The sequence below is a fragment of the Vanellus vanellus genome, assembly GCF_965231255.1.
Source record: "Vanellus vanellus genome assembly, chromosome: 1".
NCBI lineage: Eukaryota > Metazoa > Chordata > Aves > Charadriiformes > Charadriidae > Vanellus > Vanellus vanellus.
This window is the reverse complement of record NC_138905.1, coordinates 188,416,261-188,439,733: the sequence shown is the minus strand read 5'-3', so window position 1 is coordinate 188,439,733 and position 23,473 is coordinate 188,416,261. Positions and strand designations below refer to the sequence as shown.

Below are 23,473 nucleotides of genomic sequence, written 5' to 3'. Positions count from 1 at the left end.
CATTTTAGGCATAACACAACACTGAAGAATAGAAAAGTGCCTGAAACTGGAAAAAAAAAAAAAAAAAAAGACACTCAAGTAGTAATAAATTAAATCTCATTCAAACCGATATAAAAGTTGTTCAAGTGTTTAAAGTATCAGATGTGTCATGCAACAGAACAACAGACGATTCAGGCAGGCACACCATGCATTATAGTTTGCATTCATGGTATCACAAGGTATCTCTCCCCACTTCTGCGTGGCCAGTGAGTGCTGGGTACCTGGGGCCCTGCTAGGCTCACGTGTTGAACCTCCAACACCTCTCGGTCTCCCGCGCAGGAGGTTTTACGGAGCTATGCCTCAGAAGGATAACCGGACAACCTCATGCTGTACAGTGGTATCTTGCCGCACCATAAAGAGAGGCATACTGAGCTGCATGTAAGCAAAGCAATCATTTCTTGATTATATTTTCCAGTCAGTGCAGTTCACCATAAACCAATTGATTTACCACAATGTGCTTATCCGAAACTGGCCAAGTTTGCACACCAAGAAAACGTCTTCGCAGAACATATCACCTTTTCCTTTTCTTTCTTTTTTTTTTTTTTTTGGCACAAATCCTTTTGTACTCTTGCAGCAAGCTCTTCACCATACAAGAATTCAGAGATACTAGCCTGTACAAACACCGGTGCTTATTCTTCCATAGAGTAAGCTACAAAGACAGCTAAGTGCCTGCAACAGCTTTGCTTCTCCAGCAACTTTCCCTTCTCCCTCTAGGGAGAGCACCAGCATAATTACACTTCAGACAAAGGGGTGTTCTTGCCGAGCTCTTTAATTCCCTGGAGAATTCGCTTCATATGACCCACTTTCGTTATCCCCAGGTCCTACAGAAATTTAAAAAAAAAAAAAAAGAAAAAAAAAGAAAAGAAAAGAGAAAAAATAAGGACGTTTATTAACAAAAAGTAAAAAGCAGCCCAAACCATTGATTATGATGTAGCCATGCAACGGGTCTCTAGAAATATGCTCACTGCAATCAGCATTAACTGGAAGTGATTCTATAGCACTAGGAAGTGTCACCTAACAAAAAAATTGCTTAGAGCATACAATGAATCCCTCTGTGTCTTGCAGACAGAAAATTACTTACCTGCAATAATGACAACCCAAGGCACTGCAATATCCGTCAAAAACATCTTTCACTTGACTTCTAAGTACAAAAAACTTTGACGATTTCTGGCAAAAAAAGAACAATCTCCCCCTCCTCTCTAATACAGCAATCAAATGCTTGGTAGAATGTGATGGATTAGAGCTTCTGTCCAGCAATGTCACTTGATCTGAGGCCCTATGATGTCTGTTTTAATCAGCAAACACACATATCCCCAATTTCTCAAGGGAAAGTGGATGTAACAGCTACAGGCATGTAGGACAACTTCCCTTTAGAGAGCAATAGAAAAAGTAAGCATTTGTTTTTCATTCCAAAAAGGTTTCACCTCCTAACATGGATCTTCCTGATTACAGAGCTGGAAGGAAAATTCTCAGAGACATGACAGTCACATCCCAAAGGAAAATGTAAAAAGCACAAGCGTAAATCTCCTTCTAGCCACCACTAAAACAATCACATCAGCTGAAACGTTTCTAATATTGGTTTCAGGGACCCGTCTCCGTATGAGTGACAACAGACAAGAAATTTTTGCAGCAAATCTCTTCCAGCATTTAAAACAGCTTTAACAGCATCCTTTTTCAATTTTGACTGGTCCAATGGTCAGAGAAGCAGAATGGGACACCCAGCTGTGCTAATGAACCCCAACTGCGCTAATGAATTTTCAGCTCAGTTTGGTGGAAATCTGCTTCCCTTATCTGTAAAACCCAGCTCTGAAAAACTCTTTAAAATCCTGGTGTTAGTGATGTGGCAGATTCAAACATTAGTTATTTGTAGAATAAACCTTATGTAAATAGCTTGCGATTAAATAAAAAAATCTTACTAAAGTTTCACTACCTATTCTTCTGAAATAGAAATCCTTTCATTTTAATAGGAAGATTTTTCATTACAGAGACATTAAAAGGAAGGGAATGTAATTAAGCAGCTTGAAATAATTATTCTCACACAGAGTGAAAGCAAATACAGTATTCTATACATTCTCTACACAAAGACTGCATCTAACTTTCTACAGTCACAGAAACCTCAGGAAATCTGCACTTTGTATTACTTAAAAGTGTTAGCATGCGATTCATTTTGTGTTTCTCCAAAGGAAGAAAAGGGTGGCAAGATGGGCGTGAATTTATTATCTCATGATAAAGGTAGCATAGCACAGATTAAACAGGTGGATTAATCTTCAGAGAGTCAAGATTGAATTCTGGTTATGTTAGAGATGAAAAAAAATCTGGTTGTTTCTTCAGTAGAAAACTGCCTGTATACGTGACCATCCAAAACAGCACTTCGGCACAAAGGTGTCAGCATTAGAGTTCGAGATGTGTTCATAAAAGTCCCCAAACCAAGTCCTGTTCATAAACCTATCTGAAAAAAAACTTCTGATTTTCCACATCACATCAATTTATCAACACTGTATCGATACTTTATCAACACTTATAAAAAAATGTAATAATAATTTTTAAGAATTGATGTAGGTAGCAGTTGTTAAATTCATCCCACAATGACAGCAACATTTATCATTTTAGATTTGAAGAATATTTTCTTGTTTATGCTAAACTTAATTTTCCGATGAACCAAAAATACACTCAACTAGTGAAACTATGGAAATAGCCTAGCTCCTGTGAGGAGGAAATTCTACATAAGGAAAAACCTATAAGGATATTTTCCAAACCACGAGAAGCCACACATGTGTTAAAGGTTAAGAACTTGCAAATTCTTCAGAACAAACATTTTTCATGAGTAAAATTTCTGTTGGATGAGCAACATAGCGAGATGCTGCCAGACTTCAAAGATCAGAGGAAAGAATCATATTATGAAATTCCCAGAAAACTTAGCCACTTTTTCCACCAACCTTTACAAAGTATCGTCAACAACACCTATGTTTCAGAGGCAGGAGGTTTTATTTCCGTTTCAGTTGAAGTTGCTGTAATATAGATCTGAACAGCAAGCCTCAAGAGCCTTACCAGAATTTTGGGGACCCTTTTGATAAATTCTGCCACACTTCTAGGAAAAAAACACCAACCGACAAAATAGCCTCTGAATTTTTATGCTGTATAATAGCTTTATTTGGAGGAAATTAAGATTTATACATTCCTGCCACTAGATGCTATCTAGTATTCAGAAATTCTGTCATCTCAGGCCAAAGGAATTTGCTACAGGAGCATAACATGCATCATTCAAAATGCAAGATCCCCAAAGATCTCTTCATTTTTGTGCATGCATGAGTTTCATCACGTTCTACATAATCTGCCCATATTTCTTCGATACCTAATTAACAAAAATTCAATTTGTCTAAAATACGGTTTTGAAGACAAGACTAGCTAGACTCTGAGGAAGAAAACAGTCCTTCTTTTTCCCCAGCTATGGCCTTAAAACTACAGGATCACCTCTCCTTCTTGCTCTCCCTGACCACTTTTCCATCTCTAGGCCTTCAACAGGTAAAGCTCAAAAAATTCTGAAAAACAACAAAAAAGAAGTTTTGGCAAGAAAAAGCTGATGAAAATTCTCGCAACGGCTTCCCGGAGTTCTTCATCTGCATTATATTATGGTGACTAAGCCCCTGTCTGCTTAGCCAAGAACCCATTTATTCCATGTTTGCCCCACAGATTTTGACCAAATGTACCGCCAATGTAATACTACCAAACAATTTATGTAAACGCTCCTTACTATTAACATCTTCCAAATGGGAAACCTACTCTACTTGCATTCCCAGTGTCAAAAGCCATCTAGCATGCCTAAGTCTAAGAAAACTTAGAAAACATTTTCCATGCAAGAACGTTTTCCAAACACGCTACTGGGCAACACAGAGATGAAATGCCGCAGTCCTCAGCACAGAGTTCAGCTTGGCCGGCACTGGCACATCAGGCTGACGTCAGGCATGGAAACCCTTTCTCCAAGGAAATCAACATTGATATGGAGCTCTAAGGAAGACATCATACTCATCTTACCAAATGCGTTGCAGTTCTGACTATTACTAAGATGTGTGCATAGGAACATGGTTATCAATGCCAAGAATGCCAGCATTTATTTCAGAAAAAAACAGTCTAGTTTTCAATGAGTTTACTTGTAAAATAAGGTTAAAAAACGAAGTCACAACAAGCTTTTTTTCTACAGTTCCTACAGCATAGTTTTCAATTCACTGTCCTGCCTTCCCTCAAGCGAAATAAAATCACTTGGGTGTAAAAGTCCAAGATTCCCCTAAATAAAATCAGGCATAGGAGGCTGGAGAAAGCGTATTACTGCAGGGGCTGGATGGAGAGACGTATCTGGTTCCTATTGGAGGTGTTCTCCATTTGCCAGTTGCCACACAGAGCTAACTGAGAACGGAATCCACAAGGCACACAGAAATATGATTAGAGGTGTCCAATCCTTCAGTCAACTTATCGATCTATATTTCAGTGATGCATGCAAAGGAAGAGAGTTTCATCAAATCCTTTTCCGTACCGCTTTTTATCTCTACTTTTGACCACAGAAAGAAAGGGGGGCCCAGAGGATTCAATTAAAACAGGCAAAGATTTTTCCTGCTGTAGTACATGAGAGGTAATAGAGGTAAATCTATTGCACATGACTTAAGAGCTTGTGAATCAATGGTGACCCCATTTAGTTTGGCAGGAAGCACAAGCCCTGAACTGGAGGAGAGGCTGTAGACAGATTATAGCTCGCAAGAGCACCGAAGACTCATCTGCAGGCCTCCGTAGACAAAGGAAGGGAAAATTAACAGGGCAGCTTGTGACGCGTTCCTCATTTCCTAGGTACCGCATTACACATCTTGACACCAATTCAGGTCACTGGTCAGAAATCTGCAGGCTCCCTTAGCCGTTCTTAATTGGCTCCCTGCAGAGATCATGCCCCGTACGTAATGAACAGGTTGAGCGCTAAACTCTGCTATTTAAATGCAGCGTTGCTACATGGAGCGCAAGCCGTGCTTGGCCAAAAGCCTGGCCTAGCTTAGGAACAGCGCTGCCTTGGAAGCTCTGAGCTCTGCTAATGAGCAGATGGGGCGATTCTGGAGCGAGACCTCTGCTAGCACAGAATATACCCTTGGCAACTTGCATAGAGCAACTCCTCATCCAGCTACGCTGAGCAATACAAAACCTGCATACGTGCTTCCAGGCAGCACTGGATAGAGGGGACAATAAAAGTCTGTCTCTCTGTAGGCTCTATCTAAGACAGGCTTTTAGTTATTTCAGGGCGTTGGCTTTTGCGATGGGGTTTTATTTATGCTGAATCAGCACGAGTCTTAGCATCAGGGATAACAGGTTGATGATTACCCTGCTGCAGATATTTACTTGGTTGAAGTGCCAGTCGTCTGGGCATGCAGTCAAATTGGTACCTATGAGAAATGAAGCACGGCTAGAAGCCATGCCCAGTTTAACACTGATCTTACCTACCATCATCCATTCCAACTAATTTGACATCTTGATTTGGTTTTTAAGGTTTCTTAACATTTTAGCAAAACTATGCATCATGTGATACTGAGTTTCCCAGTTAAGTTTTAAGAGAACAGGGACTTGCATCATCCATCAATGGAACATCGTGGTGGATTGCTTGGTCAGTTTCCTATTCCAAAAATTTTGCAGGGAGGGACTGTACTATCCTGAAAAAAAGGAATTTAACTTCCACAGAAAGAAGCTTAGGCGATCTAATACCAAAGGGTAAAACAACACACGTAAGCTAAACTAAATGTATCAAACACAGCTATCTTCAGCAGCTGCGTTCTACTGCAACAGTCACACAATGCAAGCACTACCTTATAATGTTAGGATTTCGTGCTATATAAGAAACCTTGTGAAAAATAGCACATTTGTATGAAAGTATTGCCTCTCTCTGGAGACTACTGCACTGTGGCTAGAGCGATGACTTGCACTCTAAATGTAAATGTTTGCGATTTATACAATATCCTATTTCCTCTCTTATGTGCTAAAAGCAGTTGCAAAACACATTATCAAGAACTCATTACTACTGAGTTCCCGGAAAAAGTAAAGTAATGAATCCCCAAAGATATAGCCTCTATTACATATAATGGATGCACTTAAGTCATTCCTGAAAAAGACCAGCAAGCTCAAATAACAGCCTCAGACTGCTAGGTAACATTTCTCCCTGCAAAACTTTATCAATCCGACCTCAGAGGAAGAAAGTTTTACAATTCTGGAGACAAAAGAAAGTGCTCTTTTGAAAAATCTATACAGCCCAAATCAGGCAGAGGTTGGTCAGGGACGAGAAAACCTACTGCAAAGGTCTATTTTGACATACAAACACCAAGGCCATGGAAGTCCAATGCTGCTATTTATTAAGCTGCTTATCTCTCTCACGCCCACTATATCCAAGATATATACAATAAATCACCTGAAGCAGGCCAGCTGCTCATAGCTGCTGACCTTGCAGTAGACGAATTCAAAGTTATTATCACCGCCTTCAACTGATCCATACTGATCCTGTTTAATGGAAACAGCGAACTCTTGAAGATAACATTATATTACACTGATGTCAGTAAGATATCAAACGTGCTTTTCCTATGCCTTCTGACATAAACTATAATGCTATCATTCTACATAAAGTGCAAAAAAAAAAGGAAATTTCAGGTAACACAGATATTCTTGGTTGCGAGTACAAGTCAGCACTTCAGAAATCCAGGCCAAAGGACAGCGCGTATTAGTTTATTGCATATTTGCACAGTGTAAGCCAAGCTACAAGCTCATAACAAGTGCAGGGGAAGAAGAAAAGTTGATTGTTGTTTTGTCAAAGAAAATGGTCAATAGCAGAAAAGTAGCACAAAGGAAATACCTTAAGATCTCGCCTTTCCAGATGTAAAAGCTCAGAGCCTCGGATGTCATGGCTGATGAAGATTTCTTTGTACTCTCCCAAACTGAGCAGATCCAGCCAAGCAGCAACTTCATCTGTGCCCCATTTTTGAACTACCAAAGTTAAGAGCAAAACCCCCTTAATTTCTACATGCTCAAATGCATCACAAGCAAAGGTTAGGCCAAAGAGAGTGGAAAACAGAGTAGAATTGCCGTGCTAGCAAAGGGAAAGGTTAGAGGTGTCATTTCCACAAAAACGGACAATTTCCTTTTTACATGCAGGTTACAGGTTAGCAGTTAACATGAGAAAGTATCTAAACAAAGTTGGGGTTCTTTGCTTTGCAGCCATGCTTTCAGCTTTACTCCAGTTTCTTCAGTAAAGCCTTTAAAACTTCATGTCCCAACCAATTCACATTAAACCATCTTAGGATCAGTGACGCAAAGTCTAATGTTGTTCTGCTTTATACCGTTAATTTATTAGTAGTCATCCAGGGAGAGGAGAAGCCTTCAAAAACTAATTAACATGTAAAATTAAAACTTCAACCATACCTCAAATATAGCAATGGCAGCAAGCAATTCCAGTTTTAATTAACAGTTTCTAGTATTCTTAATTAATGCAACAAGTATTCTTTAAGCTACTATGTTACATAGGCCATTAATAAGCTCTCTGTAAAACATTGTTCTCTAAGGTTAGTTGCCCACATTAGTCCTAATAAGACCACATTTATTGAAAAAAAAAAAAAGTTATGCTACTTATTGCTATAATTTTGCAACTTCATTCAATGCTGCTCAGTTTTACAATGATGTGAAATCTGAAGTCTAATCTGAAATCTAAAGTCTGATCAACAACTTCAAGATTTTCCAGATTTTGACCAACTGTCCATTAAAAAGACAAAGATGTAGAAATAGTTTTAGGACCATCTGATCACTGATTAACTCCTGGACATAATCTTAAGGACGTAAGTTCATGCATAAGAATGGGAAGAGAGGAGAGTGGAGTTTGTTCAACTTCTTCTAACTAAAAAAAAATCAATATTGACCATCATGGCTTTTTGTTTGATTTGTCTCACTCGCTGAATTTAAAACCCATCTGAAATTACTGGTTAATTAAAACTGGTTAATTAAACCAGTATGATAAAAGCTATTGTGCATCTTCTGAAACTAACCTGACTGGAGTTTCACAGGGAAACAATGTCTTTACCTACAAATTGTATTGCTATGAGTTAATCAAATGTAACCACCAGCAAAGACACAGGTCCTGTCGCATAATAAGACTCCCTAAATATTTTCACAGTAGCTCTTTGGCTCACTTGGAATTCTTACTGAATGCTTTCTAAATGCATTGAAAGAAATCTTCATCCTAATGAAGATGCCAGTTAGTTCAGTTGCCTTTCACTTTTACTTTACTGTTAGGTAGACTACGTCATTTCAGCTCTTACTAAAAAAAAAAAAAAAAACAAACAAACATAAAAATCACATTCTCCCCAAATGCTACTATTTTTCTTGTAATTTTAAAACACATACCAGGCTGAGGGCTGGTCTTATGCTTCTGAACTTTTTCTTTTTTAAACTTTGGCACTATGCGAAACACTGTACTTCTGTTGTTTCTTTTAGCATAATCCAGAGGGGGATCCTGCATGAAAGAAGAGGCAGTTACCTTTAATTAACAGAAAACAACAGTGAAATTACATGCTTGAGATTGCAATTCACGGTTATCCTCAAGAAATTATACCAAATTTTACTTTCATAAAGAATAATGTTGGGATTTAACTCTGTACTTGTTTTATTTATGAAATAACCATTCAAAACCTTTACCGTCACAAAAGGAAACAAAACACACAAAAAGCCCTAAGCTTAGACGCTGGTTCACAGCAGACAGAGAGGATCCAGCATCACTACTGAAACTGCCTCTCCAGATCATCAGGGATTCTTACTTAGTCTTCCCTAAAGAAAATTAAGTTCAATTAGAAGCAGGAAGTATTAATCAAACTCACCTCATCATCATTTGGTTGAAAAACATAATAAAGCCAAGGTATCTCAGCAAGTTTTCTCAACTCTATTTCCACGCTGTGCAAAGCATCAGACAACAGCTCTTCATGGGGAGCTTCCAACTGCTGTTTATTAACAGGTCAGAAAAATAGCATTTTTAGTTTTGTTAATATATAACATTTAAATCTAGATCTGTTCTTACCACACACAAACAGATGACTATTTCACGGTGAGTGTAAACGAACAGTGAAAAAAAAAAATCTTACCAAATTAAATTTTCCTTCAGAGATACATCAGACCACCCTGACACTACATTTAGCATGGTCCCAACCACACAGCGACGACTGAGACTTTTGGTGCAGACCAGCTGGACCTAGCTGTCAGTCATTGGCATCATTCACCACGCTCCTGAGTCTTCAGAGAGCAAAAGTTATCTGATAACACCAATACTAGAACACACTAGAAATGGAAACTACCAGCACAAGGAGATAAAACCTGACCAGAAAAACAAAAGTCTGGAAAATCTTTGTGTGAAAAGTAACGTCAAAAAATTGAATAGCTGGTAGTAAGCCTGAGTTATTATTTGCAAATGTCTTCATATGATAGATCACTCTCTCACGGTCAAGTTAGAGGAAATGGATCTTACCGAAGATGCTCCATTCCCAAAGGTCTTCCAGTGGTGACAGAATACCTGCACTACTCCTTCTAAATAAGTAAGACATGGAGCGATAGCCACTGCTGCTGGCTGAGGGTGGGAAGAATGTGGACCAGGCATGGAAGAGGGACATGATTGCATCCCCAGACAGGAGACAAAAAGCCAAACACATTAGTGAAGGCCAAAGAGGAAAAGAAAGTGGTAGCAGCGTAAAAAGCATGGGACTTGCTGACCTACAGGACTTTGGTTCTGTCAAGACCCATGGAGGCACCAGTTTTCCTTAAAACTCTGGTCTGAAAACTATTCTGCAGCTGTTGTGTGAGTCCAGGCTGTGAGGAGGAGGTAAGGCAGGCAGCTGATCCCTGGCAAAGGTGTTTTGGGCTTATCTGGGGTTGCTGAAACACCATTTTGAGGTAAAGAGTTGAATCCTGGAACGAGCTGCTTGGAATCACTAATAAAGCAATCTGAACATCTATTTCTCTCTTTGAAGTAAAAGTAGTCCCAAAGCAGTACAGAACATCCTTTTGAAAGGATCTAATTAAGTTATATCCTTGTGAATGCATTTTTAAAATGGAGTTGCAAGAGAATCTTTGATCTCTAGTGCTGGAAAAAGATTTTAACATTGCTGGGGTTTGGTGATAAATTACAAAGCCCCGTTAATTTATCCTGAGTAACAAAAACTTCTTTCCTTTGCTTCAATAGTTTGCATATGCTACCACCTTTCAAAGCAGAGACCATCTTTAGTAAGATATTGCTGTTCAGCATAGTAATACTGGCAATATAAGCTCCCTCTTGCTATCATGTTATTATCTCTTCTAAAGCTCATAGAATTCAGTGCCCATAAGCAGACTATGATTGTTCTTTTGCTTTCCCTTTTTTTTTTTTTCATTTTGAATAGTTCAGTTAATTTGGAGCACAGTTGAAGACCCACTTGTCTTTGAAGAAGTTACAACTTTTATTGTATTTCAATTTTTAAGAAACTATTTAAGTCATCTATTTTATATAAATGAATGAAGCAGAGTTCTGTCTTTCTCAATAAGCACTTATCTAATTCCTTGATTCTCAAAGGAAAACATTTTGCTTGGGGACAAAAGAGTCTCATCTGATGGTGAGAAAGTATATGTGTTGGCAATATTGCTCCTGAAATAAACCCAAAACAGTAGTGTAATTCTGATAAAGGAAGAGTCAGCAATTTAGGATAAATTCTCCTCATACAACAGCTTGGAAAAGCTTCTTATTTCCAAGATAGAATCATAGAATCAGAATTGTTGAGGTTGGAAGGGACCTTTAAGATCATCAAGTTCAACCATTAACCTAACCTGACAAAACCACTTCTAAACCAAATCCTCAGGTACCACGTCTATTCTTTTTTTTTTTTTTAAACACCCCAGGGATGGCAAATCCACCACCTCCCTGGGCAGCCTATTCCAACATTTGATAACCCTTTCAGTGAGAATTCTTTTCCTAATATCCAATCTAAACCTCGCCTAGCATAATTAACACTATGGAAATTAACACTATGAATGAAACAATGAAAATACAGGATTTTTTCAATTCCTTCCCAAATGAAATTTTTAATATGAAAATATTTTATTTCAGTGAGCTCAGATAATTTCATTCAGTTGAAATGAAACATTCTGTCATACTTCTCCCTTAATACATTGGAAAATTGTGCCTCTGTTCCAGACCAGAAATGCTTTTTAAAAAGCAAAAAAATGGAAATGGTGCCTTTGGAAAATATCTAGACAAATCAGAGTTTGTTTTTACTTTTTTTTCCAAACTGTAATTCCAGCCATAACCATCTGGGAGATTCCACAAATCAGATTCATTGCCCCATCTTAACATTTCACTAAAAATAGTATTTATAGCTAATTTATCGTTTGATGTTGTCTAGCTAATACTGTTCTATGAACTTTGTTAATCACATCTTACAGGAGGTGGAAGGAATCGGTGTCTCCTTTTATATGTATTTACATTTCTTTTGTCTCCTTCAGCAGCCGTAACAGAAAGACTCAAGAGTCAGTAAAGGGCAACCAAAGAAAAAGCTTACCAAGTGGTATATGCAACAAAAGCATCAATTTACTGCTATCAGGAGCTTTGATCACAGAAAAGAGGGGTGAAGAAGAATTGAAAAGGCAAAAAAAAAAAAAAAAGGAATATATTAAAGAAAGAACATCGTCTTTGTCAGAGGAGAAAGGTAATTTGGAGAACAGTGTATGATGGCAGAGGCTGATGCATCAAGCAACACCTTACATTTCATCTGTCTCTATTTTAATAGTGAAGGACTAACATAGGTGTAGCTTCAGCATTTATAAAATACACAGCAATAAGGTTAACCAGGGTGTTTTGTTACTGTGACTGTGAAATACTGTTCTAAACAAGCACGATGTCAAATGAGTGTAATGCACATCTCTGGAAGATTATCTTGGTATCTTCCAAACGGCCTTTTTATTAAAAAATAGGTTTGATATAGATTCCTGAAGACATTTGCACAGACCATAATGAGAAGCAGAAGTACAACATGTAAAAATCAGAAATGGACGAATGAATCAAATTAAGCTTTGGAGCCTGAACACAGGACCAGTTTGACAACACAATGAGATCACAACTGGCTATAGAAAAGGTAATGTTTCAATGGGAAGGTTTCCATAATAACATTATTTCCAGACTGTATTGATAAATTACACTAGTCCTAGTATAGTGTCACCGACTTAAACCTTTTCTTCTAATTCCTCTTCCTAATCTATTTTAAAATTTAAACAAATGTCTCTATTTTGATTCCCCATTCATTCTGAAATATGGAGGATTAGTAATGGCAATTTGAAAAAAAAAAACACAGCAGGCATTTTTCCCTTTTATTGGACAAAACCATCTAATGAATAACTTTCCCTTCTAAAAACTCATAAAATAGATCATATAAGACTAATCTTTGACTACATGGTTTTAACTTAAATGGTTATTAGCCTTTAGACCAAACTAACTTTTGGTTACTGTAGAACAGACTTGTACGATTTATCACTTGTGTAAAAAGATATCTGAACCTGCATCAGTAAGTTTCATATCCTAACTCAGTCAAATTTAAACATTCCTACAGATATCCATTTTTAATTATAACGCTTAAATAAACAGTAAGTTAGTATTAAATCAGCTTTTGAATCCAAAGAAAATGTAACTGTTCCTACTGAGTATCTTCTTAATGTAAAACTGGACCAGCATAGAAAACCTGACATATTTTTTCTCTTCACAATCTCACGTATTGAAATTTTCTAATTATACATCCAGGTGCAACAACTCATGAGCAGTCTTCATCATTGAAGGCACAGAAACACTAGCCAAAGAAGACGACATAAATTCTTCAAATACCATCAGAGGTCTACTGAACACTTAGCAGTTAAAGGTTATAAAATAATTCCTGCCAGGTATTAGAACAAGGGTGAGATTTACGTGCCCAAATTAGATCTGTAGAAGTTGAATGTATGTGTCTGCACAGCTCTCTTTAAAGAGGTTCTCTTTGCTGCTAACCTCTCAGGTTCTCTTTAAACTCTGAAGACAGTCACATAACAGAACTCTAGAAGTTGTCTTAAATGCTAAACCTCCAGAAGATGACTTATTTTTTTCTAAGATAGGCCTCCAAGACAGCTGAGTGTGGATCAGCCTCAGCAGGGATACTTACTTCTCTCCACTGACTATTAAAAAGAAGAGCCCAGGCAATGACCTTTTCCATATCTGAAATGAGGTAAGACGGATGCCAGCCTAGGACAAGAATTCATAACTCATTGCGATCCAAACCACAAATGCAGTGTAATTAATATCCTCCAATCAGCCTTACAAAGCTTCCTGTAGCATGTCATAAATCCTGCACCAATTTAAAAAATCAGCAAAGAACAAATCACAGATAATCCGAATGAGGGAACAAACCCATGTATTTTGTGACCTTACCAAAGGAACTCTTCCCACTAGCAGAGATTCAGTTTCATTATGTAGGGCCTTCACATTCACAGCTATCTCCATGGCAGTGTTTCTGGTAAGGCTCTGGGGAATAAGAAGCGCAAAAATTACTTGAAGTGATTCAAGTCAGACTCAAAATAAGTACTTTGGACTTGCAGCACAGATCTTAAGCGTCTTCTAGGAGAAATACAACATTTTAACTCTACAGTGACAACTTCTTCAGCACTGTGAATAGAAACCAAAAATGTAGTATCTATTTACTGTCTTTTCCACAACTTCATTTAATATGACCTTATACAATCCTGAAGATCACTAAGTGACTAGCCACCTGTGAGATGAATCCACAATTTTTATGGATGACATAGGCCAGCAGAAAAGTTGTGGGCCTGATTTAACAATGACTGTTCATCTGAATTGTTCACCTTATCTTTAGCAGAAGTAAGCTGTGAGCCATATTTTAAGAAGCAACGGTTAACTAATATATTTACCATATGTAAACTTCGGTTAGATATAGACAGCCTCTGCCTAATTAATTTCTTTTGGGTTCAATCCCTGAAAGCAGCCAGATTGTTTAGTGTGAAGAGAGACACCAGGAAACTCATTTCCCCTCACCCCCTTTGCATTCTCTGCATAGCACGTGGATAACAATTAAGCACGAAAGTATCTACAAACGCATCCACAAGAACTGACCTGTATGTAGTAACAGCATTTGTTCAGCCTTTGTCATGCCTTCACCCTGTGTCTGGGGACATGCCTACACAGCTGTCTGCAAGCAGATGTGAGCTATTGTTTTTGCTATTTGCTGACCCAAGTTTGGTTTCTTTCTGCTCAGCGCTACATTAGTACACCACCTCACTTGCTTTAATAAGTGCTGCTGCACCACTTTGGGATGAGCACCCCTGGTTATGGACCTCTGTTGCAGATGGAGCGAATTCCTTGCTGCTTCCGAAAGGCAACAGGCAGACTCTTACCGTGCCCCTAATCCAAACTCCTCATCTCCCTTTTGACCGCTCACTCCCCCCCTGCAACAACACCCAGAAGGTCCACGTTTTAAGTGTCATTAATGTCCCTTTCTAACGTCCAACGTTCACAAAAGAGAGTATCAGCTGGGGAGGACCCTGATGAATGCAGAAACTACATCTTCTGCTTCTCAGATATCCTATCAATCTAACACTGGGAGGGGACTCTACTCTTTAATACTCTTTTGTAAAAAGGCAGTTCTCTGAACTGCCATTCCTGGTATTATTAATAAATTTCAGAATCATTCAGCATGTTCTCTACCAAATTCATCAGCTATGGGGTGTTTCTGTATTCCTGTGTGTGAAGGGCTGAGATTCCCTGCTGCTATACAGAGCAGCACTTTCAGAATCGGAAGTAACTTTCCCTTTACTTTCACCTTAGAGAAAGTGTCAAAAAGGGGAAGAAGATACAGCATCCGTTCATCTGTTAAGCAATTTAATTTAAATTTGAGCATGTGGAACTATATTGAGCAGTCTTGTTTATCAAAAACTTCAAGAAGTATCATCCAACTTGTTTTAATACGGGCACAGGGAGTACGATACAGCTTCCGTGTCACAAACTTACGCACACAGATATTATAACTTATTTACTTAAACATAAATTGCTGTTCTTCCTTTACCTCCGGAAACCTTGGGTTGGCTTTATTTAATGCATGTGAACATGCATTAACAGCATGAGCAAGTTCCTGCTCCAAGAGGCCATGTATTTTTGCGGCTTCACAGATCCTACAAGAATTTTAAAAAAGAGAAAAATACTTCTTACTTCCTTTAATGAATAATTCTTAAGAGTACACAACTTCATCAGATGAGAAAATATGCAAAGATATGTTTCACAAAACACTTATAAAAATTATAGTCTTTTATAACAAAAGTTGAAATAGTTGAAACACAAATATCTCTTCAAACAATACAGCACCTCATATAAATCATATCCATGATGATATTCTGCTATGAAATACTGAGACACATTTATTTGTCTTAGAACACAAATGCTACACAAAAATTCTACCGAAAAATGTTGGGGCTCTTAAATAAAGTATAAAGGAAAACCCTATAGAAGAAAACCTTGCACACTAAGATAACTTACTTGAAGTTATCTTAAAAACCATTACACCTGTTTCACAAGGCATATACTTCAGATGTGACATTACAATTGGCTGCAAACATTTGAGATTATGGGATGTCCAGCTGTAATTACAACCTCAGGACCACCTCAAGAACAGTAAAGTTTTTAAGCTGTCTTGGCTAAACTTCACTTTAGGTAATTTATAACCTCAATTGCTCTTCTGTGTCTACCAGTACAGCATAAAAAGAAGGTGCAGTCCAGGGACACAGAGATGAGGATTTTGAGCATTAGGAATGAAATAGAAAGCTGCAATAACAATGAATGAGAGGATAAATGCAAAAAGCTATGAAGATTTTATCTGAATATCTTTATCTATTTTATTTGGGCTCCTTGAATGTTGGTGTGTTAACTGTTTACTCGTACAATACTTTAAGAAAATTTTCAGCTTTATTGAAAAGTGCCCCTCCTTTTGAAACTGAATAACAAAGCTTTAAAAAGAAATATGGTCAGCAGAAGTTAAGGTCAGGTGGATACACCCACACTGTCGACTTCTAAAGTTGACTTCTAAGAGTTTTTTATCAATAAATACATTTTTGCTTTTGCATAAAATGAGAAGCTTCAATCAAGAGCCTCTCTTCAAAGAAGCTTTCCAGTTTTCCGTCTCCACTGCTCCTTCAGAAAGTTGCTTTTCTCAAGAAAAAAACACATAAACACATAGAAATAATATTACAGCAGTGCATAAGAAAAGCATACATAAACAAGTTGAGCCTTAAAAATAAAATAAAATGAAATTTAAAAAATAAAATAACTGATAGAGCGGCAACTAAACATTAGACAAAAAACAGGGAAAATATAACTTCTAAGTCTATGTATGCATTTGCATGAATAATTCAGTCTTGGTGCCTGCATTGCCAATCCAAACTTACTAATTTGACTGTACCTGGTAATAAGTTCTTCTGCAGCTTGTGAGCACAGCTGGATCTGTGCAACTTCTTCTTCTGTAGCCAACTCAACTGCCTGCTGGGGGTACAAGGGAGATCGAATGACGGGTTTACAGGAATCATACTTCTGTTTGTCTTCCCAAGACTTCAGGGTGTTTTCAAAGGCCTATGCAAAACGAATTATACATTCAGTTCACAGCACTTGCAGCATTCTTACTTATTAAAAAATTAATTTTATATTTTATATAAATTTGAATTTACATAAAATTTTAGTTAAAATAAATTTAACAAATAAATACCTTTTAAATTTAATTTTAATTTTATATAAATCAAGCTGTATAAATAATAAAATGACATTTGTGTTTTTTAAACTTAGTATAGAGAATAAGTCATTTCTGAAAGCGCTCTCTTCTCTCTCTCCTCCCTGTTATCCTCAAAAAGTGTCTTCCAAAACAATAAGAACACAAAGACAGTAATAATATAAGCACATCCTGTGCAGATACCAAGATCCAAATCTGAAACTAATACAGGACCCACACCTAAAAAATGGTGGGGAAGAGTAACAAATTTACTAAAATAGAATTCAAATGCCATTAACTCCACCCTAAATTCAACATCCAGATAGTGGATGGAGAACTGAGGGTCAGTTAAGCCTTTCACACAGTAATCCCAGACAACCGGGAACTCTCCAGTGGCTTTGTGACTGGGTTCTGCTTGCGTCTCTTCTGTCTGAGACTGGGTCACGGGGGAGAGGGAGGATTAGTAGGACAGAGAGAGACAGGAGAGAAATCTGCAGAAAGTTATTCTGAAAAATGGACAGTACAGGACTTTGCTATTTATGCAACTGTGCTAAAACTTCCAGTATGTGATTGTGTATAATACAACTACAGAAAAAGCAAGAAGGAGAAGAAGCCACAGAAGAAGACAAGGAAGGCAGGGAGGGAAGAGAGGAAGGGAGGAAAGGAGGAAGGAAATATAAAATGTTGACCATTCTTACTATATATTAATAAGAATACAGGAATAGCACTAATAGAATTGATAAAAGCTAACAAAGCTTTGTCACCTATACAAAAGAACAATTCTCCACCTGGCTTATTATAGAAATCATATAACTGTAAATAATTATATAAGTTCTATAAATAGTTTTAAAACATTTTTATAAGCACTGTTCTGTTTGTGTTATAACTGAATGAAATTATTACAGAAACCACTGTGAGTAACAGTATTTCATAACACTTTCTGCAACATACTCTGTCTCGCGTTAGCATCTGAGCTCTGTTTTTATGTATGATCTTAATAACTCCTGGGGGCTGGATCCATGCCTCTCCATCGACTTGCACTGGAACCCCTTCATCACCAAGTATGGTGATCTTTACTGACCGACACTGGAAAAGAACAAACACGTTATTTTACAGAGCAATAAATACTGATGAAACTGACGGGCCACCTGAAATATGTTGATTACTAGGAGCCATGGCTCTCCTCCAGGGCTGTCTCGAGGATGAAGCACTTTTATACTTCATTCATCATTGAAGACAATTTGTTACCCGTTATAATTAAAACAACGTCAGCGCTTTATTAATGTATAGGGTGGTGGTCATCAAGAGTACCGCTACTTGCCAGCATCCCAAACTGCTGCCAACCATGTTGCGTGCTTTCAAGTAAGAAACAAACCTGCGCTATCCTGTGGTGCTGCAGTTTGATGACTCGTGAAACTGCCATCTGCATGCTGCCAAATACCGCAACGACTTCTAAGATTTTATCATCAAACGATGGAGCCCCAAATATCTGAAAGGAAAAGAAAATATTCAATTTGTGATGGTAAATCTAGTGCTTAGATTGCATGTTCAATGAAAGTCAGACTGATTTACAGATTCGTTCTCAACATTTAAATGCTCTAACTTATTTGCTGTAGAATAACTACATTGTCTTTCAAAAGTCATAGGAGTGAGATAGCATAGACAGGAGGCAAATATTGTTTTAAAACAGCAATGCTAATATCATTTCAAATATCTGAATGACGAGGCCTATCCTTATATAGAAAGGTTGGCATGTTTCAGTGTGCAGACTAAGAAATGTTTTTCAAGGCAAGATGGAAGGCCAAATCAAACCTCTGCTTGGTTAACGTACTGAATATCTAAGAGGTTCTTGACGTTAAGAGGAGTAATGGCGTCTTTTTTTCCTCAGAAGTACCTATCTTCTTATATTCTGAATTCTCTGGAAACCAACATCTGAGTCCACGCTCAGCTTTGTTAAACACAGCTTTCATACTGAAGATGATCCTGTTTGCGCTGTACACAATTATCCACTGTAAATATGAAAACTGCTTCTGTATGGAGCAAACGTCCTGATATCTGGCCAAGATGTTGAATCTCCATGAGCTTACACGAAGTGCAGGAAGTCTCGCATGTGTCATTGCCACCTGGTGTCCTGCAGGGGAATTCAGCCATGCCACAGGACAAGTCTTAGGCTGGAGTTCAGCTGGGTCTTGCAGAAGGCACCATACTAAGATCACTTGAAGCTTGACCGTTTCATCCTTATATGCAACAGGGAGCAATGAAGGAGAAAAATCAGCAGGAGAAATCACTCCAGTAAGAGTTTAATGGGTAGAGAGATCACCTCTCTGAGTGGTACTCAGGCTACCTCAGTTGGCACCTTGGGCAGAGTAAGCTGCATCAGAGACACTTGAGGCCAGACCTGACAAAATCCCTGAAAGGCGCTCAAAAGCCACAACTAGTTGGGTCCTGTCCCCTGATAGAGGATATCCTGGAGGTGAAGAATAAGAGGGTGCAAATCCAGGACTGTGTAATCCAGGTGGTGTCCGCAGCAATGGCTCAGGGAGGGAGAAGATGGGGAACAGGGTGAGGGACTTTGGTCCCTGCTGCCAACCAAGCCAGCAGGAGCCTTCACCCCAGTGCAGTGAGTGGTGGCTTTGGCCAGGAGGCTGAGGAGGACTTCTCAGGGAAAGGGCTGCACAGCAGAGTTGCCATAGTTTAGTGACACATCCAGGTGGCACTTCCTTTCAGGGCATCCCAGGATTGCACAGATAGATCTTGAGCCGGTGAGAGTCGAAGAATGAAAGTGGGTCTACAGTGTTTTGAAGCAAAAGGTTTCTCCACCTGAATTTTTCTGATTTCCACAGAATTTTTTCTGTTTTTCACGTGGGGATGTGAATATCTTAAAAGGAGCAAAGACGGCGATTCTGTTATTCCAAGGTAAAAAGTATGGAGAGTCCTCGATCCAGCTTTATCAACTATAACTGACATCTACAGGGCTAGTTCTGCATGGGTTAAGAAAAAGTAGTGGTAAAATTTCATTTATTTTGTGCTTCCATTTTAGCAAAAGGATGGGCAAACCCCAACCCAGGCTTCTCTGTTTCTCCATCAGTGAAACACATTTGTACTGAAAACCAACCATACTTTTTTTTTTTTTTTTAAATAAAGGCAAATGAATCTGTACAGATCAATGTTCAAGAAACAATTCCCTCCTTTACTGTTGCAGGTCATGATTCCAACCTGTCTTTTGGAAACCAAAAAAGCATGCCTAAATGATCCCAGCTCAAGTCGGTCAGTGTGTGGCTGCCCTGCTTGGCTCACTGATGTTTCAGAAATATCTGCAGCCATCAAGGCAACATCTTTCTTTTGTCCAGATAAGAAGAAACAGCAAAACTTCAGACCACCACCACCATCTCTGAAGATCCGTCACTCAAGACTGCACTAAAGCAGTGAATTATGCACTTAACTCTGTCCACAACTATGTCACTTTGCTGGCACATCTGATCACCAAGACTAAGAATATCAGTAAAACTGCTCCAAGACACACACATTTGCTGTATACCGGTATGACAGCTAGGACAGATCTTCTCTCTCAGTAAGGCAGTCCAGCAAGAAAAATAAGCTCCTGAACAGGAGCTGAGCAGATGTTAGAGATGCTTTCAAGTTATGAATATGAACATGGAGTATACAAAAGCTTTAGATATCCACAGCCAAATATAAACACAACTGCCATCCTCTGACATATACCAAAAACAAGAAAAGGACATTTAAACATGTTTAAATATTTTTTTGTGACTTTTATATATTTTTATGTGTGTGTATATATATCTATATAAAAGCAAAGGATAATAACTCACAAGAAACCAAAAGCATTTTGGCAAAAAAATTCCTGCATTGTCTACATTAAAATCACAAGCTAATTTGCAACTACAGTTTCAGGTGATTCAGACCTCACACACACTAAATTAGGACGTGGAGAATTAGGATAATCTGCTAGTAATTGCAATTGTTTCACTGTGCGTGAAGTGGATGGCAGCAGTAAGGCTGCTCCAAGTTGTAAGACATTCAGGTATCCATGTAGAGTCACACTTCTTAGGAGATGGGAGGAAGAAGGGAGAAAATTTACCTTAAAATATTTTAGAAGCTCGTTGAAGACAATATTTAAAAAACAAGATTACTACCTCCACTAAATTATCAGTCACTAAATGCATCAGTCCTCATTTTCTGAATCACCATCCCTCAGAGTCCAAAGCTGTTTGAAGAACAGGAGGAAAATTCAGGTATAAACCATGAGTGATTATCCTTGTCCACTTTGCTTATTGTTAGGATACAGCAAACAGAGGAATCTGTGTTTTAAGAAACCTTATTTACAGGAGTTTGTAAAACAATATAGAGAGAAACTATTTGTGTCTCTCTTTATAAAATTAGTTTCTAAAAATACTCATAGAGCGATTTAAAAAAAAATCATTAAGCTTTATTATGAACATTTTGCTGGAATGGACACAACAGAAGGCAATAGACAGTGAAAAATCATGGGATATATTTTCAATAAAAAAAACAACAGACAATATAGTTTAAACTGAAACAGCCTCCCTGAATAAGAGTTGCTATCCAAACTATACACTACCGCTATTAAAATTAAATGAGAAGAGCAGTTCATGCTATTTATTGCTGGTTTCACCCAGAAGGTTGTTTCTCTTTAATGTTACTCACATCATCTTCTTTGGTTCCACCCCAGAAATTAGTCCCACCAGCGTAGCTGGGAATGTTTAGCACAGCTATGCCCTGCAGACTTGGAAGGGGGATGTACTGTCCGTCACACTGTAATGGATAAAAGCTCATTCACTATATAAATAATGTGATAAAAGTAATCAGCCATTTTTAATACATGAAGATTCAACAGAGCTGGCAGGGGAGGATGGAGTCATTAATAGGTTGACACAAGCCTATTCCACCCATGCTGTGAAGCATCTCTAATACAAACCTCTTCTCCCCCATCTTAGCGGTAATTTTTGCAGAGCTGAAAAAACATTAGTATCTACAGCAGAGCTTTTCCGTGACTTGTCCAAGAAACACTTTCATAGTTTCACATTTAGTTAAATCTATTAAGCAGGGGAAAAAAAAAATAATCAAAAGAATCCAAGAATATTTCTGGCGTAGCCACAAACATGTAGTTAAATGTAAGTTTTGTTAGCACTTGTATACTTGCCTTCCTGTAAAAATAACTCAGTCTTCTCCCAAAAGTGCAAAGGCAAATCTAAGAATGACCCCACATTTGTTACCCTGACCATGGCTAGGGGTTGCTGATTTTGCAGGTAAGAGGTCACTCCTATGACTGACCGTTCAGTCGTTTCTTACCTCTTTATCCTCCAAATCCCCGTAAGTAACACCAAGTCCTACTCAATACAATCATGGGATGACATAGGTCAATCTCACCCTACTTATGGCCACGAGTAAATTTACAGGTGTCTGAAATCACTCTTGACTTACAGCGGTACAACTGCCTGCAGAGGTGAACCAAATAATCTCAAACCATTCAACTGCAGTGAAAAGTGCAGTCCTGCAGCAAGTGCCACAAGTGGGGATTTGAAGCAAGTTGGAAATGTAAGGTCATAAATACCGCATGCAGGTGTCACTTTTGGGATCATGAATTTACAGGTGAAGTTGCCTTTGAAGAAGCTTGCCAGATTACCAGTCCCACAGAAGGATCTTAAAATTACACCAATGAAATAGAAATCCTCAGGACAAAATCAGTAGCAATTTTATCAGAAGGAGAAAAAGATGCAAAATTATTTCCAGAATGTGCTTAGTGCTCTCGGTTTATGACTTAATCTCAGCAACAAGACAGAATTTAACATTTTGATCAAGATGTGACAGTACCCAAAATATGCTGTGATATTAATAGATGCTGCAAAGCCATTTGTATTATAGTAGAGGTCTGCCTCCAATTCCTGAAACTGATATTTTTAATTTTCCAATGCCATGCACCTTATCACACATTTTAGCATAAAGCTAATATTATGCAAGGCAATACTAAATATGAAATTTCTACTTGCCGGTTTACTTCCAGAAATATTCAAAAACAATTATGGAAAGATCAGATTTGAATGCCTTATTGAATCTTATTTGAATCTTACTCAAAAGATCCTTAAATTAGAATTCTATCTGCAGCATACATAACGTCCTTTCCTGTCATTATATTTGCCAACTACTGCATAATTCCTTGATAATTACTCAATCCTTAGATAACAGCAATCTGTTGCTACCAGACAAGATCCTCCTAAATCTCAGAGTGAGAAAGAGTTCCAGTAACTTAAAATTATTCCTTCAACTTAAAAAGTTATCTTCTAAATATCACGGACTTCCGTATGAAATACTTAGCACAAAGTAAAAAGAGAAATTATGTATGTTCTCTGCCAAAATACAGCCTAGATATTCTTTGGGTGAAAATAACTATAACCGTCCCATAGTCTTTTTCTGCATTTGGTGATCATTTATATCTCCTTTAAGTTCCCAGTATTGTGAAGAAGACTTAGATTTCATGTCAGAACTTAAAAGACAAAAAATAACCACGTTTAGGTAATTTACACTGCATTTTTTTGTTGCTGTCATAATATCTTGTTTCTTTTGCGTGACTGTCTCAAACATCTATTAGA

General features: G+C 38.0%; 1 protein-coding gene across 1 annotated transcript in view; it reads right to left on the bottom strand.

Annotated features, from left to right (window-relative positions):
• Positions 1-433: 433 nt before the first annotated feature.
• Positions 434-23,473, bottom strand: part of DGKH (diacylglycerol kinase eta) — a 166,449-nt gene continuing 143,409 nt past the window's right edge. Inside the window, exons 22-30 of the mRNA XM_082485298.1 lie at positions 21,531-21,638; positions 18,217-18,330; positions 17,793-17,927; positions 16,542-16,708; positions 15,156-15,261; positions 13,508-13,600; positions 8,919-9,038; positions 8,449-8,557; positions 434-860 (exon numbers count right to left, since the gene is read on the bottom strand). Of these exons, the coding sequence (XP_082341424.1) occupies positions 808-860; positions 8,449-8,557; positions 8,919-9,038; positions 13,508-13,600; positions 15,156-15,261; positions 16,542-16,708; positions 17,793-17,927; positions 18,217-18,330; positions 21,531-21,638 (1,005 nt within the window). The 3' untranslated portion in view covers positions 434-807. The remainder of the gene's footprint in view (positions 861-8,448; positions 8,558-8,918; positions 9,039-13,507; positions 13,601-15,155; positions 15,262-16,541; positions 16,709-17,792; positions 17,928-18,216; positions 18,331-21,530; positions 21,639-23,473) is intronic.